This window comes from Apaloderma vittatum, unplaced genomic scaffold, assembly GCF_000703405.1.
Source record: "Apaloderma vittatum isolate BGI_N311 unplaced genomic scaffold, ASM70340v1 scaffold31954, whole genome shotgun sequence".
NCBI lineage: Eukaryota > Metazoa > Chordata > Aves > Trogoniformes > Trogonidae > Apaloderma > Apaloderma vittatum.
Window position 1 is genome coordinate 1 of NW_009712642.1, and position 17,340 is coordinate 17,340.

Consider the following 17,340-nt stretch of genomic DNA (forward strand, 5'->3'; position numbering starts at 1 on the left):
AAGAGTTTCCCGTTATCGTTTTCTGCCGTCCTGTTAATGACTGGGTGGCGTCCAGGTGGTTCCCAACATCCCAAGTTCTGGGTCATGAATGGGATGGGAAGAGCAATGAAAGTCTAAACAAAATACGGATGGACATTTCTTAAAAAAAATAAAATAACGATTTCTTAATATTAATTTTTTTTTTGCTGTCTGCTTCACGGCCCCGTTGAGGAAAACCAATGGGTTTTGCCTGGCTTGAGCTCACACAGGCAGGCGCGAAGGTTGGGGTCCCTGGGGTCGCCCCGAAGGCAAAGGAGACTCGCCCGGGGGCCGGGGCACCCGCCGGGCATCGGTTCTTGGAAGGAATCAAAGCATTTGGGTTTCACAACTTCTAAACATTTTTTTTTACTAGTATTTTGAATGCTTGCATCCATGTTTATGTTAACCTTGGCCCTGCATTTAATTTATGGATTGGTGTTCCTGCTTCCTAGCCGTTTATGGCCTCTTTAAGGTTCACTTAAAACCCACCGGCGTATTCATTTTCTGACTGTTTGGTAGCTTCAGAATTCAAATTAACGATGTGCAATGTTTTGTCGAATGACCTGTGGGCATGAATGCCAGCAGAAACGTCTGAACAGCTACAATGAAATGTGTAAATGCTCCCGAAACTCAGTGCAGCTCGGAAGAGAGAGCAGTGGACTGCCTTGCTCTGCTCCGCTCCGGCAGCCGGAGGAGCTGAGGTCGGGCACTCTCGGGGTAAGAAGAGTTGGGAAGGCGAACGGGCATCACTTTTTAACATCACACGTGTTTCTGTAGTGCAAAGAGTGAGGTTTAAAAGTCTGTTGAACCCCAGGCTGTCACTTCTGAAAGGTTTTTTTTCTGTCCTGTTTTGGAATTGGTCTTTTCTGTTGGGTGGTTTTACAAAATCATACTTGGAAATGCCTAACAGCTGCCCTTAGGAATCACGGGGATCAGTCAATCTCTCCTAAACCTTCGATTTTTAGGGTCATGTTTAGGAGGTAACTACATTCTGGCATTTCTTCAGTTTGGAGGAAGACGTCCTTAGAAGTTTTTGCTTGATAAATGCTTTCATTTAAATGATTCTGCAGGGCTGACAGGCATAATCACCTACGGTGTGATCTAGGTAATTATGGATAGCAACAGGGCATCGTTGTTAGAACTTGGTGCTAAATGGAACTGCTTTGATTAATTGTAAATCCGTAAGATTGTTCCAGTGTTCCGAGCTGAATTTTCATCTTTATCAGTTTAAGTGCCCACATAGGGGATCAGCTAAGGAAATTGAGTTGAGACTAATAGTTAACAATTTACCGTACATCATGGATTTTCAGTCCAGTGATAAAAGGCTGGCAGGAAATGAGAAATTGATACCTCAAATAAGAGTAAACATGTGTTAAGTGTGGCTTTTACGAGGTTGTTTGATATATTATAAATTGGTTTGGGCAAAGCACAATCCATACTGACATATTTTGGTTAGTTTGAAGCTGATAACACCAATGCTTTGAAATAAGTTTATGCATCTGGAGGCAGATCCATGGCCGATGTAAATTGCTGTAGTGATGTTGATGTTAATTGCATTCCAGCCATTTATGCTGATGAAGAGAGTATGCCTTAGTGTCTGTAATGAATAGGGGATGGTTTTGTTGCAACAGGAGCCTGAGAAGGAGCTGGAATTATCTTCAAAGATGTAAGCAGACTTTTGTTAAGGAGGTGGGATTTTAAGCAAATGAATTTTTTTCGAAGCTTGGTTTGTAGTTAGGTGTGAGATGACACATGCAGGTTACCTTATCTGTTACTTTGCCAGAAATATCAAAAGTTTTGTCTTAACTCATGTCCTCATTCTGCAAAAGCTTTTGCAAATGCTTAGCTTTGTGCATAATTTCACTGATGCCAATAACGCTGCTCACGTGTTGGGAGTCAGCATGTGCAGCCTTGGACCCTGAAAAGCCTTTAAGAAGAACTTTGTGCAGTGCTTTAAAGATCTTTTGTCTAGAAAACATGAGAGAATTTTGTTTTAGCCTAACTGAAAAGGTCCTTCTAAAGCTTAGTGATCAGAGGATCTGGCCCAGCAGCACAGTCCGTGGTGTTTGCTGGGACAGAAGCACGCCAACCGCGTCAGCCCTGCGGTCCTGCTGCTTGAGTGCTGCCTTTCCTAAATCAAAGGTTAGGACTTGAAGTAATCGTATCGCTTTCTGTTACAGATCCGTGTTTATATATTCCTCGTTTTGCACACATGCTTGAGTTTGGGGATAAGAACCACGAGGTGTCCATGACAGCTCTCCGGCTGTTGCAGAGAATGAAGCGGGACTGGATGCACACCGGCCGCCGGCCCTCTGGGCTCTGTGGGGCAGGTATGTCAGACACAGGCTCTGTCATTTCCCCTGCAGTGGCTTGGACCAGAGAGTCTGGGAGGTGGGAACAGATGAGGACTTTCTCATTTCCTTGGTAATACCATGTTCTCTGCGTTTTGTCCCGCCAGGCACCTACAGATTATATAGGTCTCTGTTGAAATAGTTTCCAGAATTCAAACTTTGTTTTTGTCCTTTATCCTACATTACTTGCTCAGATCCTTTGTATCTTACATTTTGGATTTTTTAACCTTCTTTCTGGTGTTCTTCTCGCCCACACTCTCTGCAAGCTCTAGCTGCTAAAAGGTTTCTTTGTCAGCTAAAATGACACCATTAGTGCAAGCACTTTGATTTGTGTTTTTACACAGAGTCTTATGCAAGAAATGCCCTCTTTGACCTGTTCTGTGAAATTATTTTTCTCTCCTTGTTCATCTTTTTCCAAGATCCATCGCTGTCATGATACTTAGAAGAAAACCTGCCAGTTTGGGAGGGCTAGGTTAAAAGGTAGTCAGTGCCAGCCACTGAGGTCAGAGTAGCAAAGAGTGAATAGTCACAGACTTCACGTGTGTGCTTTGTTTTATCTGAAAGATTTTACTTCAGCGTGCTGGAATGAGAAATAGCACTCGGACCTTAGGGAACCCGGGACAGTGTAATCTTCTTGACATTTCTAGCCTCTTTTTTGTTAATAGTACTTACTTATTCCACGTTGCTAAAAATTTGAGTCTACGGGATACCAGCCTGGTTGTTATTCGCTACATGGACTATACCCACAGAAGCAAGTGATTTGATTCAACAGCCGTGGACCAATAGACTGAAGCGGGTGGTGAAGTGTCCCCTGCATCCCTCCATGCAATATGCAGTTCATGTGGTGTTCTGTGGACTAGGTTTAATTTGTTTCCCTGGCCCAAATATCTGCGGCACACGTCCTTTGAAGAAGGACCAGTTGTTGGTTCACCCCCTGATGTTCCCGTTAGGAACTGGAGCACTTTAAACACATACCTGAAGTGAAGCTTGGGTTTAGTTTCCTCTGGAAGGAAGCACTTTTGCATGGTTAAAACTGATCTGTGGGCTGAGCCGTTGCACAGTGAGTGGGGGTGATGCTTCAAATCAGAGCTAGAGGTCTGAATCAACACACTAATGTAACTGCAACCAGTAGTAGTTACCTAGTTCTAGAGAGGGTATTTTGGGAAAGCACCTGGGCCTTAGTAGGATGGTGATAGTGGTGACAGGGATGAGAACACCTTAAGTAGCTTCAGTGTTTCGCTGGAGATCTTTTTCTTTGGGACTAGTAAATTCTGCTGAAAGGATGATAACTTTGAAAATACATGATCAATGAGATGTTCTTTTGCTGCATTTTAAGTAGCCGACCGTGTTTTCCCAAATATTAAAGCACAGAATTTTTCAGTGCAGCTTGCGATCAGTCTAATTTTACTGGGCAGGAAGCAAAGTTTGTAAAGTCAAGTCAGTCACCTGTGTTCAGGGACACAGCTGAGCATAGGCATTTACAGCTCTCTAGCTGGAGGCAGGGACAAAGAGGGGGTGTAGTTATCGGACTTTTTTCTGCTTTTCTTCAGGAAATTTTCCTCTTTTTGACATTGACTTTCCCTGCTTGTTCTCTAGCTCTGCTGGTGGCAGCAAGAATGCATGATTTCCGACGTACTGTTAAAGAGGTCATCAGGGTGGTCAAGGTTTGTGAGTCTACATTAAGGAAAAGGTCAGTGCAGTTTTAATGCTTTTATCTTTCATTTACAGTACTGAAAAGTGGTGTAGTCTAAAATGAATGTGTGTCAGGGAAAACCAAGTACTTTTCATTTTCAGAAGTGCCAGGAATAAAGTAAGTACAACATGTTTTAGCTGGTCATATTTAAGTACTAACACCTGCCTCCTGGGTAAGGTCTCCAGTTCCTAGCAGAGATGGCAAGGAGCGCTGTGCCCATTTAACTGGTGAAGAGTTGAAGGCAAAAAAATTTTGGGTCAGTAATGTTAACAGTGTTGTCATGTCCTCAGAAGACATAATTGGCTGATTGATTGATTGATTGATTGATTGTCAAACCTGAGAGTGTACTGTGGGATTTTTTTTTTTTTCATTAATCCCAAATACATGTGGATAAGTCTTGTTCTTTGGCTGTTATTGAACAGAACTTCTCAAAGTACTTTTGTGGAATGTTCAGTTTTGATAGTGTTGCACTGCTAATTAAATAGAAGACACTGTGGGGAGTCTAAAGATTAAACTCACTAAAGGGGTCCAAAGTGGAATTACCAGGAGAATGTGAGCCTGAAAGTGGAAATTCATGAAGTACCTTCGGCATGTTTGGTTATTTTAAAGATCTAATAGTATTTTACAGATTTTGGTGAAGTAAGCAGTCACCTGATTTCCCTCATTTTAGTTTTGAAAAGTTGTAACATTTTCTTCCCTCACAAGTTTGCTAAAAACATGTCCTGACTATGAAATATTATGCTTCCTGTTGCTCTCAGTTGGAAATTTTTGTACCACCAACATATTCTGAAGTTTGTTCCACCAAGGTCTATTTTTGGAAAGTTCCACTGGTGTCTCTTTCTCTCCATCTTGTTGAGACCAGCTTAAGCACATCCAGCCGAGTCTAATACTTGTGACTAATATTCATTTCTTAATTGTGAAAAACATTTTTGCCTCAGATCTTCATTTGTGAAAAAAATGCTATTTCCCTACCATGCAGGGGTAGTATCGGGATAAATTTCACGTGTTTGAAGTACTTCAAGGTACTACAGCTGTAAGGATGAAGCAGTACAAATGCCAAGAGTTTGCTCTGGTCAGCGGGTCTGGTTTTTTAGCATGCATTTTGTGTGATTAATGATTTAGACACCCGCAGTCTACTTCAAGGAGCTCTGGTTAAATAATCGAAGAGTTTGTTCTTCCTAAGAAAAATAAGCATAATAGATTAGAGTTGGAAGGAAAATTAATTTGAGCAATTGTTTCAAGCGAAGAAATCTTACTTAAAAATTCGTGCTTTGAAATGTTTACTCAAGTCACACACATCAACTGAAATGACAGCATTATTTACTTTGACAGGGTAAATGTGACAGCTGAATTATTTTCAGGCAGCTATAATTACAACTGTATTTATCACGAATCTATAAATTTGATTGATGTTTTTCAAATAAGAGCATGTTATATAGTATTTAACAAAGGCAAATAAAAAAAATACCTCTGAGTAACTCCGCACTCCATTTTTTTCCCCTTTCTTTCAAGAATTCCTCTCAAAATGCCATCAAGTTGTCTAAATTAATGAGAATTTGTTCTTAAAAATGTCTTTTTTTTCTCAGTTTGATGTACGGTTTTATTTCCTTTTAAGTATTGCTATAGTTAACTCTTGTTTTTAAAGCGCTGCTGCTTTGTGAAGGTGCTGAGTGTAGCTGGGTGACTACTCGTTACCGGACGACGCTGGGCGCTTCGCTCGCTACTGAGGGCTTGGTCCTGGCAGCTCTTGAAATGAAACCAAGCAGGAGTCCAGATAAAGCTGAGGCCTCCAGCCTGCAGGTCCTGCTGTGTGCTTTGGTTTAACTCCCACTTGGCTGCCTGCTTCACCCTGTTGCCCATCAGGTGGAGAGCACCAAGCCCTACGTGCCCATGGTCATCGCCTCTCCCACTGCCGTGTACCGGAGGAGTAGCTCTCGGAGGAGGTTCATAAAAATGTGACGTACCTTCAGGTCATAAAAATGAATGACCTGATCACAAAGTGAGTCTGTTTTGGAAGGGAAAAAACAAAGTGAGTCTGTTTTGGAAGGGAAAAAACAACAAAGTATGGCCTGTTGGACCTCGTCACTCATCTTTGAGTTGAGAGTTCTTAATTTAACTGTCTGTTTTGTTAAAAACCAGTGTGTGTTTATTTTTAATAAGCGAGGGGTGTCGGTAGGATCGTGGTAAGGAAGTGTTGCAGTTGCTTCACAAGGCCTTCTAGTTTTGTTTGAAGCACAGAATTAAAATGTAAAACTTATTGTAAGTGAACATGTAAAATATTAATAAATGCACTAATAATTCTATCTCATTTCCAGTCTAATTGAAATTATATTAACTTATGTTATCACTTTATATGTGCAAAGTAGTGTACAAATATTAACTAATTACTTAAATTGTTATTTTTTGTGTAATCATCTGTGGAGATAGCAAAATTTAACTTTTAATAAACCCAATCCTTTTATTTAGTTTAATCCTCAAATATGTGTTTGTGTTCAATGCACCTGTCTTCACTGCTGCCTTTTTAACTTTTACATACTCTGCCCCTTCATCTGTTTATTCACCTATTGCAAACTTTCCCTGCATACCAAGTTCTGTCTTATCTGCAGCGAGAATAATTTTTGTGCTATTTGGCCATTGTGCATTATCTAATACTGTGCGGCCCTGACGCCTGTTTGAAGATCTTAGGCACTTCTTCAGTAGAAATAAAAAAAAAAATCAGCTTATCTTGGTTAACACTTGCATTTAACTTCTTTGGCTTACTCTCTTTATCTTTAAATTGAGCTGATTTTTACATAAAAAAATATTTCATCTCAGTTCCATAAAGTACAATCTGTTAAAAAAAATATTTGTGATGAACTTGAGAAGTAAAGTTTTCGTTTAGAAGGAATTGGAATGAAAGGCTAGAATTGGTAAAAAGGGCTCATTTTTTGAGGTAAACGTCTCTTCTCAAAACAAAACAGCATTTTTGGGGAAGGAAGATGTGTAGGAAGGAACTCCATTTACCGACTGGAGATGCTGCAGGGACTTCTGTAAATGGGGTCCTTTGCTCATATCCTGGGGACGCAGCTAGAGCTTTTTCAGTGACTGGTTTGGTAGTTTTCTGGGAAAATTAAAGATTCATGCAAAGAGATAAATGTATTGCCTGCAGCTTTTCCTATTTTCGTTTCTGCAATGTACAGCTCACGTGAAGTCCACATCCAAGCTCCCAGTGTGGCGTCAAGCCAGGCAGATGTCTGTGAGAGCAGGCAGGGCGAGGAGCAAGTCGCTACACAAGTCCAGAGTCAGGATGGGAAGAGAAGGTGACAGGGACATGCGTAGCTGCAAGGTGGCTGTGATGTTATGTTTTCTAAAATAACAAAGCTGTATCCAGGCCAGGACGGAAGGAAAAGGTGTGAAGAAGTCTGTGCCTGGCTGTGATCCCATAAAGGGATGTCCCATGAAGGGTGTCTGGTGAATTAAGTGAGAGCTGTTTGCTGGAGGTGTTTGAGCATGGAGAAAGGTAGAGGATGCTCCCTGTGTCAGGGTTGTAGAAGTGCTCCTGGTTAAGCGCGGTGCAGAGAGAAGCTGTCAGAAAACTTCGTGTAAAAGAGATTGTGGTGATGCTCACCCTGATCTCTGTTCAGCAGCCATGGAGCTCCTTTGCTGGCCGCTGTTGTGGTAGGCTCAGAATGTAAATTGAGATACATTTTATGTCTCCAGTTAAATAATTTCAGATGGCTTATAGATGATTTCTAGAAATCTTACTAGTGTGATGAGTAAAATACAGTTTGATCCATGCGGGTTGCATACCTTTGCAAGTTGGACTGTATGTTTTAATGAAAAAAGGTTTTATTTTTGAGGAATCCAATTTCACAGGCAGCGTTCCCTTTTATAGATGCAGCTTCTATACAGCCAGTAAGCTAATGTATTAATTAGATTCCTAATAGATTGTAGTACTTCATACTTATTTAAAAAATGTAATTTCAAAATTATTTGGTGTCTGTTACTTTTGAAACAGTAATGAATTTACTTGCAGTAACTTGGGCTTAGATATTGTGTTTGACACTTAGATCTGTGTTTGACTTTCCTCATCTGAGCAGCTGTTAAAAAATGAAGCAGAACACTGTTTCTCTTGACCAAGAGATCACAGAGTCTTTTTGACAGACCGTGGTGGAGGAATCACGCTAATGAAGCGAAATTTTAAGGAATGCTAAAGCATTTTGTTTCATCAGCGTTGTGGGACCACGTGAATCAGGAGAGAAAAAGAAAAAAAAAAAGAAAAAAAAATCCCAGGTGGTTTTGACTGGTGGTCTTCTGGGATGGCCAAGGAGGGTTGTTGGTGGGATTCTCAGCGGGCTGACTGTGCACAAACAGCCACACGTGAAAGCGTTTGCAGAATCGGGGCTTTAAATTTTATGCTAACAAATTTGTGATAATTTTAAAACTCTGTTTTGGTGTGTGCAAGTAAAAGCATCTAATTCTAAAGGGTGCTTTTATTTAGTACAATAAGTATTTCAAGGTACCCATTCTTTAATGCTTAGAAAAAAGCCAGAGTTGCCAGCAAATGAGCGCCATAAATTATCAGTCACCAATTACAGTCATTTGCAGTAAATGACTCTTTGTGTATGCACTTAGTCCATTGCAAAAAGGGGTGAAATGTGTTACTGTAGTACAGCATGGAAGTTGTTTAAGTGAAATTATTTCTCTTTATGGTTGCATCGGGCTGGGAACACAGACAGGCTAATTTAGCCCAGCTCAGGTGATAAGTTGTAAAATGACAGTAACTGGATCACCTCTGATTTTGTCCTTACTTTTAGTAATGAGATAGTCATTCATACAGGCTTTTAAAATACCTTTTTTATATTGCTACAAGTACGTGTAAAATTATATATATGTACAACAATGACTACAAGGAGATTACACTTCTTTTTATTTACATACTGATGGATACTGGAAACCTTTTTTATGTCGTGTAAGGAAGCATTTAATAACTATTTCTGATACATGTTCTCTTTTAAGTATCACTTTTAGGGTATGTTTTTGCATACTTCCATAAATAGTTCATGCGTAAGCATTGTATGGCTTGGAAAAAAGTGGGGAGAAGATGATGCAATAGGTGGTTAAATTTATACTCTAAAAAATAGTGACGTTTTGCCACAACAGTGTGAATTCTGAACTGCTCTCCTTTGAGTGTGTGCACAGGTTTAGAGTTGCAAGCAGCACTGGTGAATGCTGAGTTAAAACAGTGGAGATGCACTGAAATATTTAGATGGTTCACTAATACACAAATTTAAGTCCCTTACTTTTCCAACATCTGCAGATGTTGGAACTGTCAAATCAGCTGCTCTGTCACTAGAATATTTGTAACTGATATGACAGTTAAGATAATGTAGATATCCTGTAAGTTATTACTGAGGAATTTAATTATATTGTTAATTTGGGAAAAATCAGAGGAGTTTACCACCAGCAGCTTATCTTGCAATAAAGTTGTGGGTTTTTTCATGTATTTCTGCTAGCACTATGCCAATATTCAGATTAGTGCTTTTTTAAGCCATTAATAAAATATTTTAAGTACTTTAACAAGACCTTCACAACAGGTAACACAAAGCCTGACTGCGTAGGCTAAATTTTACATTCACTCTTCAAAAACACGATTGTCTCTGAAGTTGTAATTTGTTTGCCCCTCTGCATAGAGGTCCAGCACAAGATACCTCTGCTTTATGCTGCCTGCTTTCTAGAGCTCGATGCTGCTTGTGTATAAATAGAAGGACACCGTGGCTCTTCCTAAATGGTGTCTGCTTAGAAGTCCCTTTTGGTCTTTGAACTTGGACTCCTGAAGCATTTCTGAGTTGGACTCGCAAAGACCTTGTTCTTTTACGCGCTTTGTCACACCCCACTGATGCAGAATTTCAATTAAACATTAAAACGGACCAGCTAGCTGCACACAGTTCTTTTATTTTCCTTGACTGTAGACTGGATTCGTAAGTGTCTGGTGAAACAAAACAAAGTTTAAAAAAACCATTGCTCGTAACTTCAAACTGACTGACCCATTTTCCCTTATTGGGAGCTAAATTAAGTGTGAACAGAATTGGTTTACTGTTTTGTGCACAAAAGTGCTTTATCAGAATTTGACTGTAAACGGATGAAACAAAAGCCATGGATGTTTTTCTTTGCAAAAAAAAAAAAAAAAGAGTTGGAGTTAGGGGCAGATAACACCATGCTCTGGAAAAACTTTTCTCCCAAAGGAATTTGCTTGAAAGAATTTGCTGTGAGAAACTGTAAGAGGAGGGTTTATACTGGAAACTGAATCTTAGCCTGTGCTGTAGTAGTTGCCTCTGCTTTGACTATAAATAGAAAATACTTGTCTGCCAAATTTCAGTTTTTAGAACCCTTTTGAATTTGTGCCAAGGAAATAATATCTTAATTTGTGTATCTGTTTATTTTCCTCCTTCTGTGCTTAATTTGAAGTGGCAACTCTTATTAGATTTTTTTAGATTAACAGAAGTGCAAAATGAACTTGGATTCATTTTTATGTAGGACTTAAAAAACAGCCCATAGCTATTTTTTTTTTCATGAGGGCACTCCCTCGCCCCTGAATTTGTTGTGTTTATAATTAAGGTTGCGTCAGTTTTTCTTAGTAGCCAAACTAATGTTGCCTTGTTTCGTGTGGTGTAGACTGCTGCCTGCATCAGTTTGTTGCCTTGGTGGCATGTGTCCAAACACTGGATGAAATTAAAGAAATGTTTAAAAATATGTAGACAGGATATCAGCCAATGTAAAATGTTGAGGCAGGCAAGTGGTTGGCAGACCCAGGTTATTTATTTGTGTCGCGTTACAGGAGAAAATGTTGAGTGAACAGCTCGCTCTCCCACAGAGATGATGCTCGAGCTGTGATCCTGACCGCCAGGGAGGGTTCAGTGTTTCAGGAGGAAGGCTAGAGCCTTGTTAAGACGAGCCAGAAGTGAAGAAATAATGTACTGCTCTAAATTTGGGCTCGCTACTCGCCTGTGCCTGCACCATCACGCTGGCAGCCCTCAGCACCAGGTGCGCAGTCATCGCCCTGTCTGACTTGACTCAGGATTGAGGAAGAGGAGGGCACAGGCATGGGGCAAGATGCTGGTGGCCTAGACGGGTAGTCAGACCGTGCTGCGCTGGGGGTCTGAGCTCCGTGGTAGCACCACAGCAAACACGAAGTAGCTCTGCCCTGTCCTAGTGCAGATGAACTGAAGGTCCTAGGAGAGACCAGTGGTGCCATCGTAGCTCAGGGCTGAAGCTGGTGCTTGCGGTGAAGCTCGTCCCAGCCGTGGGCTAACTTCTTGATGGATGCAGGGTACGTGACATGGGTCACACGACGCGGTGGACAAGGAGAAGGACAGGCGGAGCCTCAGGTGTCTGCAGGGAGACGTGCACGGGGTTAGGTGCTGAAACCCACACTTGATTCATCAGTGACTGGTTTTGCTGCTGCTGTTTTCTACGTTGCTCCATGTGCCTGGAGGTGTTGCCGTTTTGGCTGGGCTCTGGGTCTGGCTGCTCGTCTCAGGCTCAGGGCAAGTGTGGGGTAAACAAACTGGGTGTCTTTGCCAAAGCGTGTGTTGGCTTTTTATGGTGGGAGAAGAGTAACACTTTAACTAGGAGAGGCTGGTAAGTGGTTTATACATGGGGAGATGAACGACTGCAGTTTAGTAGTGGTGGCTGGGAAGATACGTGCTCTTGAAGGACTTCATGGGTTTGGCATTATATGAATCCTGAATCAATATAACTATGACAAGGTCCTAGCCAGGCTTTTCCTCTAGCCTGATAGATGAGACTCCCTCCCTGAAGGTGGGTAGTGCATGCTGGAAGCCTGTTAACACCAAGAAAGATTTCTACTCTCTTAATTAAAAGCTGGGTACTGCTGCTGCCAACAGCATCCACCTCTCCTTTCCAATTTGATCCAGAAGGGAGGAGGAGAGATCTGGTTCCTGCTACTGAGGGAAAGTTTTTGGGCTGTCAGTCACTCTCAAATACATGACTAATTTGGGGCTTCATGGAGCTGCCTGCGCTCCAAGAGCAAGGCTGGGTTTCGAAGGCTTTCATCTCCTCAGCAGCACTAATCCTGACCAGCGTAGCTGTGCCTGAGCCTGGCACGCTGCTTGCCAGCGGTTTGACACAGAAGTGCTTGGCTCTCCCTGCCTATTTCACGGCACAAGATGCTGCTCCGGGAGCCGGGTGCCTCCAGGCAGAGTGTCCTGAAGTTACTGCATGCCTGCGTCCCTTAGTGTGGGCTGTCTTGCTCCTCAGTTTGTAAAAAAAATAAAATACAGGTACTGATGAGGATATAGGGAGAGAATGTGGCCCTGTGTTCTTGGCTTTGACCCTGGAGTTGGCTGGAAACTGGATTTCTGTCCTAGAGAAAAATTCCTTCTTTGGAAGGAGTTTTGTTGCAATCAGAGGTAGAGGAGAAAACCACAACTGCGACTGGGAGGGAGAAATGCTGAAAGGTCCTGTGCCGGCAGTACTGAGTCACTGATTTAGTTTCCTAGCTGTGCAGATGGAAGCTGTTGTTAGCTTTGCTTCCTCTGGAAGATGAGAATATTCCAGTGAAGCAGCTGCAGACCCATCATTGCTATTTTCCCGTGGAAAATGTTGATATTATTAAAAGGGCACTTTCTGTCAGAAAAGCATTCTGCCAGACATTTCCTGACCTGGCTTTGTACGTAACCTTTGTCTCACTTTCTCCATCTGTAAAATGGACGTGCTCATTTTCAACCACCTGTATAAAATGCTGAAATCTGTGGATGCAGTTATGACAACATGGCCTCATTTAAGATTCAGTTCTTTTGAAAGATTCCTCATGGAGCTAGTCCTATCTCTCATAGGCAGAAACTCTTTAAAAGGTAACATTAAAAAAAATACAATGCATAGTATTGTAAAATTATGTGCATTCATCTGTTCCATCTGTGCAATGTGCAGATGATCCCTTTACTTTTACTACTGCTTCTGTGTATCCTGGGCTGGTTACTTCTTAACCTTCTTCCAGTCTGCTGAAGATAGGTTACTTCAACATTTGCTTTGCATAAACTAAAAGGGTCTATCAGGAATATTTTTAGTGTACTCCTGAACTATGATGGCAGATATTTTAGTTTGGGAATCTGTTTTGTTGTTGCTGTTGATAACAAAAGCAACGAGACAGGAGCAATGAGCTGCGCATCCCGCCGTAGTTTTGCCAGGGCTGTGGTTTAACCCCAGGCAGCAACTCAGCACCAGGCAGCCACTCGCTCGAACACTACTAAAAATTGCAGGTTGAGGAAAGAACAGTTTAATAATTGAAATAAAAATTGAAGATGAATATAGCAGAAAGAGAGAGGGAAACAAAACCCAAGTCCTATGCCTGATGCAGTGCTCACCACCCGCTGACCAGTGCTTCCTCAGTTCCCAAGCAGTGACCTGCACAGGGCATCCCCCAGCCCGCTTCCCACAGTTTATATACTGGAGCCAGTCCCTGAGCAGCGATCCCTGGTTTGGTCCACATTTCAGCATGATGTCACATAGTGTGGAATATTCCTTTGGCCAGTTTGGGCCAGCTCGCCTGGCTGTGTCCCCTCCCAACTTCTTGTTGGGAAGGCAGGAGGAGCTGAAAAATCCTTAATTCAGTATAAACACTGTATTGTATAAACACTAAGTGTTTGGTAGTACAAACACTAATACTTAATTGACCATAGGCGTTGCTGTATTTCTGCTCAGTCTTTGTTCATTAAAAACTGTGTTACATACTCTAATAAATCAAAAGCTAATTTGTGATGTGAGAAGATACTTTCTTTACAGCAGATGAAACAATATTGCTTCAATTTTCGTGTAGTCTGTGTTTGAGTCAGAGTTTCCGAGGACTGCATGTTTATTCTCTAATTTAGCAGTTTGACAAATTTTGTTACTTTTAAAGGATACTTAAAGATGTTATTGTAACATGCTGTATGCTTTGGTAGGTTGACAGAGTTTGAAGATACACCGACAAGTCAGCTAACCATAGATGAGTTTATGAGGATTGATTTGGAAGAAGAATGTGATCCTCCCTCGTTTACAGCTGGTCAAAAGAAACTGAAGATACAGCAGGTGAGTTCTGAATGAGATGCTCTCTGTATTTCTCTCTCCTCCCTCTGTATACTCCTTTTTGAATCAGTTAATACTAAATCCTAACTGACCAGCCTTTGATAAGGTTTAGTTACATTTGAGGTTCTTAAGAGAAGGGTGAGCATTAGAGCAAATGCTACCCATTAACTAAAGGATGGGTTTTTTTGTTTTCCTGGCAAAGGGATAGCTTCCCAGTTAAAAAAAAAAAAAAGTTTTTCTCCTATATAATTTTTGCTGGCTCCTCCAGAAAGATGTGCTCTTTCAGATATGTAGCTTCAGTTGTAGCTTTAAAAATCCCCTGATGAGGGATCGAAGTACATCTACTGTCTTAGCCAGCTGCTGGGAGAAGTACAGAGTCACTGCTCTCGTTAGTGCAGATCAGGACATCTGGGTGGCTGAGAAAAGGAGCAGCAGCTGAGCTGCGATGGTTTGCAGGCTACCAGGGTTTGGTGCTCAGCCCACGACTGGGCTGTAGACGAGGGCTCGATTCACCCTGCCCAGATGGTCCCCGCTTTCCAAGATGACACAGTTGCACCGAACTTGATTTTTGCTGCTGCATGTGTGCGTTTCCCTTCTCCTACTTTGACCTTTTACCGAAGCATCAAATCTTTTTGTCCTTCCAAAACTGGAGGCTCTCATGTGAGAAGTTCAGCTGAGCTTGTGGCGTGGAGGTCTCGAGTAGCTGTCCTGATATCTGCACTTCTCAGTTATATGCTGTGTCTGCTCTTCCACCCTGGTTAGCAACGATCAGGGTTGCAAAGGTGTGACCTCTGTAGCTGGATCAGAAACTGTGCACTGTTTTTAAGGTGATCAGGAGTGCCATTACACATAAAGCTTTTCTCATATGCATGTGAAAATGAACCCAATTACTTTAACAAGACTGCTGGGTTTCTTGTGTGGTGCAACACCTGTTTCCACAGAGATTAGTTCTCATGTGGCTTCATTTGTTTACAAAGCATGAACTATAGCTGGCACCAGAGGAGAAGATTTTATTACCGTCGTAGTTTTTCAGGGATTTTGGTTTTACTGTTCTAAATCTGCTATCGTTCAAAGGTCTGTAGGTGTGCTCCTGATGTTCTCAGAGCCAGCCGGGTGCTGCAGGTCAGTACCTCTGCCTGCCATCACCCGTGTGCTCTGCCTGGCTGGGGCACTGCAATTTCAACGCTGTGCTTGCGCTTGCTCCTATCTCCAGGCACAGTTGTGGAGTCTGACTGCTGAAGAATGGGGCCTTTTATCGAGGGTTCCTTTTGAAGTACAGAAATTGGTGAGATAGTATTTGAAATTGGTCAGTATTTTGAGACTTGTCTCTCTTACCTGCCTGATGCTACAAAGTAATTTGAGTCAGGATTTGAAACCTGCTTATTGCTTTTAAAATACCCTGTGATTCTGTATCTCTGTATACAGTCCACAAACAGTGAAAAATTTGGTTCTTTTCGTAATTTCACTTTTGCTCTGTTTATTTTCATTTCAGCTTGAGAAGGTGTTATCAAAAAAGCTGGAAGATTTTGAAGGTATAAATTGTGTTATTGTAACATATCACTCATTTTTTAAAAATTACATCAATGATTGCTGAGCTTTATCTTTTATTTCATAACCACAGGTGAAATATCGAGCTATCAAGATGAAATAGAGATTGAATTAGAAAACACTAGACCAAAAGCAAAAGGCGTATTTGCAAATTTCACTAAAGATGGTAAGTCTTTAAAGTCTTGTGACTACTTAAATAATAACGTGTTCAGATCCTGCAGGGAGTCTTAAGTGTATGAACTTTAGCATGATAAATGTGATCATATTAATGGTTGGACTTGCACTTAAAGGTCCTTTCCAGCCTAAATGATTCTATGATTCTATATAAATGCTTCCATACTGCAAGATCTCTGCTGTGCCAATTAATTGGTTTATATATCAGTCTTCAAAATGACTTCATTACAATGAAAGTTCATTAAAAGTCTCAGCTGTTTTTCTTTCCTGGTGCAGTATAAGCTTGGCACTGGCATCCGAGAATGTTCTTTTTCATCACTGAAAGTGCAGTCGACCAGTGTCTTGACTCTGTCGCCGAATCACTGAGTTGACTAGGTGATACAGAATGGCTTTGTGCGGTTTGAACTGGCTATTTTTAGTTTGTAATTATACCAGTAAGTAGCCATGTTATCTTGCAAATCCCTTCTACCCGCCATAATTTGGTGACACAATACTTCTATTTTAAATGATGACTGTATTCACAAAAATACATTTTAATAACCAAGGTAATGAATTTGAAGAGCATCTAGAAACTTTATGTATTCATACATTGTCCTAAAATATCCTGTATTTGTTCTACAGATTTTTCTCTAAAGATTTCTATTTAAGTGAGTGCCTCTTTATTTATTTGGTTTCTGTAACAGATGGTACACAGTGATCAGTTGTTTTTGTGTGTTTTTTTTCCACTTACAGGTTCTATAGAAGATAATACCTCTAGCATACTTGGAGAAGAGGAGGCAGAAGATGAGGAACTGGAAGCAGCTGCCAATCACTTAAACAAGGACTTTTATAATGAACTTCATGAGAAGGATAGAGACAAACAGAATGAAGATGGGGAAGGTAAAAATAGACATGAAGCTGTTGTGAGACCACCCGCACTGGAATCCTTGCTTGGTCCACTCCCCACTGCAGCCAGTCTCGGCATCACAGAGTCCATCAAAGAGTGCATATCCACTAAGGATGGAGAGCCTGGTGAGTAGGAGATCAAGCTCAGAGTTGGAACTGGACATGTGCATCCAGGTGTGGGTAATTCCCATGTATCTTGATGGTTGCTGTGGTAGCAATTCCATGAATCACTGTAACCTCGAGGTACAGGAGCTGTGAGGCAGGATGGGACCAGCGGTCTGGGTTGTTGATGTTGCTCATTGGTGTCCGCTTCTTGGGAAGCGGCAGGAAAATCTGGAGTACCTAATTATTTTCTGAAGCCTGAGAACGTGAGTCTCTTAGTTGAGTAGGTTTGCAGTCATATGATAGCTGACAGGCATATTTAAAGCTGTGCAGTCTCAGTCAGGAAATTGGAGGAAGCAGATTCCTGTAAATATGACTGGGAGTTAAAACCTAAATGTAAGAATTTTAGATCAAGGCAGACTTTCTCAGGAGACATTTTACTGGAGTCAAACATGATGCAGTCTGTCTCTCTGATTGAGAATCCTTGCAAGTGGAAAATATTTA

At 41.4% G+C, this 17,340-nt stretch overlaps 1 protein-coding gene across 1 annotated transcript in view; it reads left to right on the forward strand.

The window, feature by feature from the left end:
- Positions 1 to 2,203: 2,203 nt before the first annotated feature.
- Positions 2,204 to 17,340, forward strand: part of BRF1 (BRF1, RNA polymerase III transcription initiation factor 90 kDa subunit) — a gene marked incomplete at its 3' end in the record, with an annotated part of 54,282 nt that continues 39,145 nt past the window's right edge. The window contains exons 1-6 of the mRNA XM_009868070.1: positions 2,204 to 2,348; positions 3,966 to 4,059; positions 14,004 to 14,130; positions 15,620 to 15,659; positions 15,749 to 15,841; positions 16,582 to 16,860. Of these exons, the coding sequence (XP_009866372.1) occupies positions 2,231 to 2,348; positions 3,966 to 4,059; positions 14,004 to 14,130; positions 15,620 to 15,659; positions 15,749 to 15,841; positions 16,582 to 16,860 (751 nt within the window). The remainder of the gene's footprint in view (positions 2,349 to 3,965; positions 4,060 to 14,003; positions 14,131 to 15,619; positions 15,660 to 15,748; positions 15,842 to 16,581; positions 16,861 to 17,340) is intronic.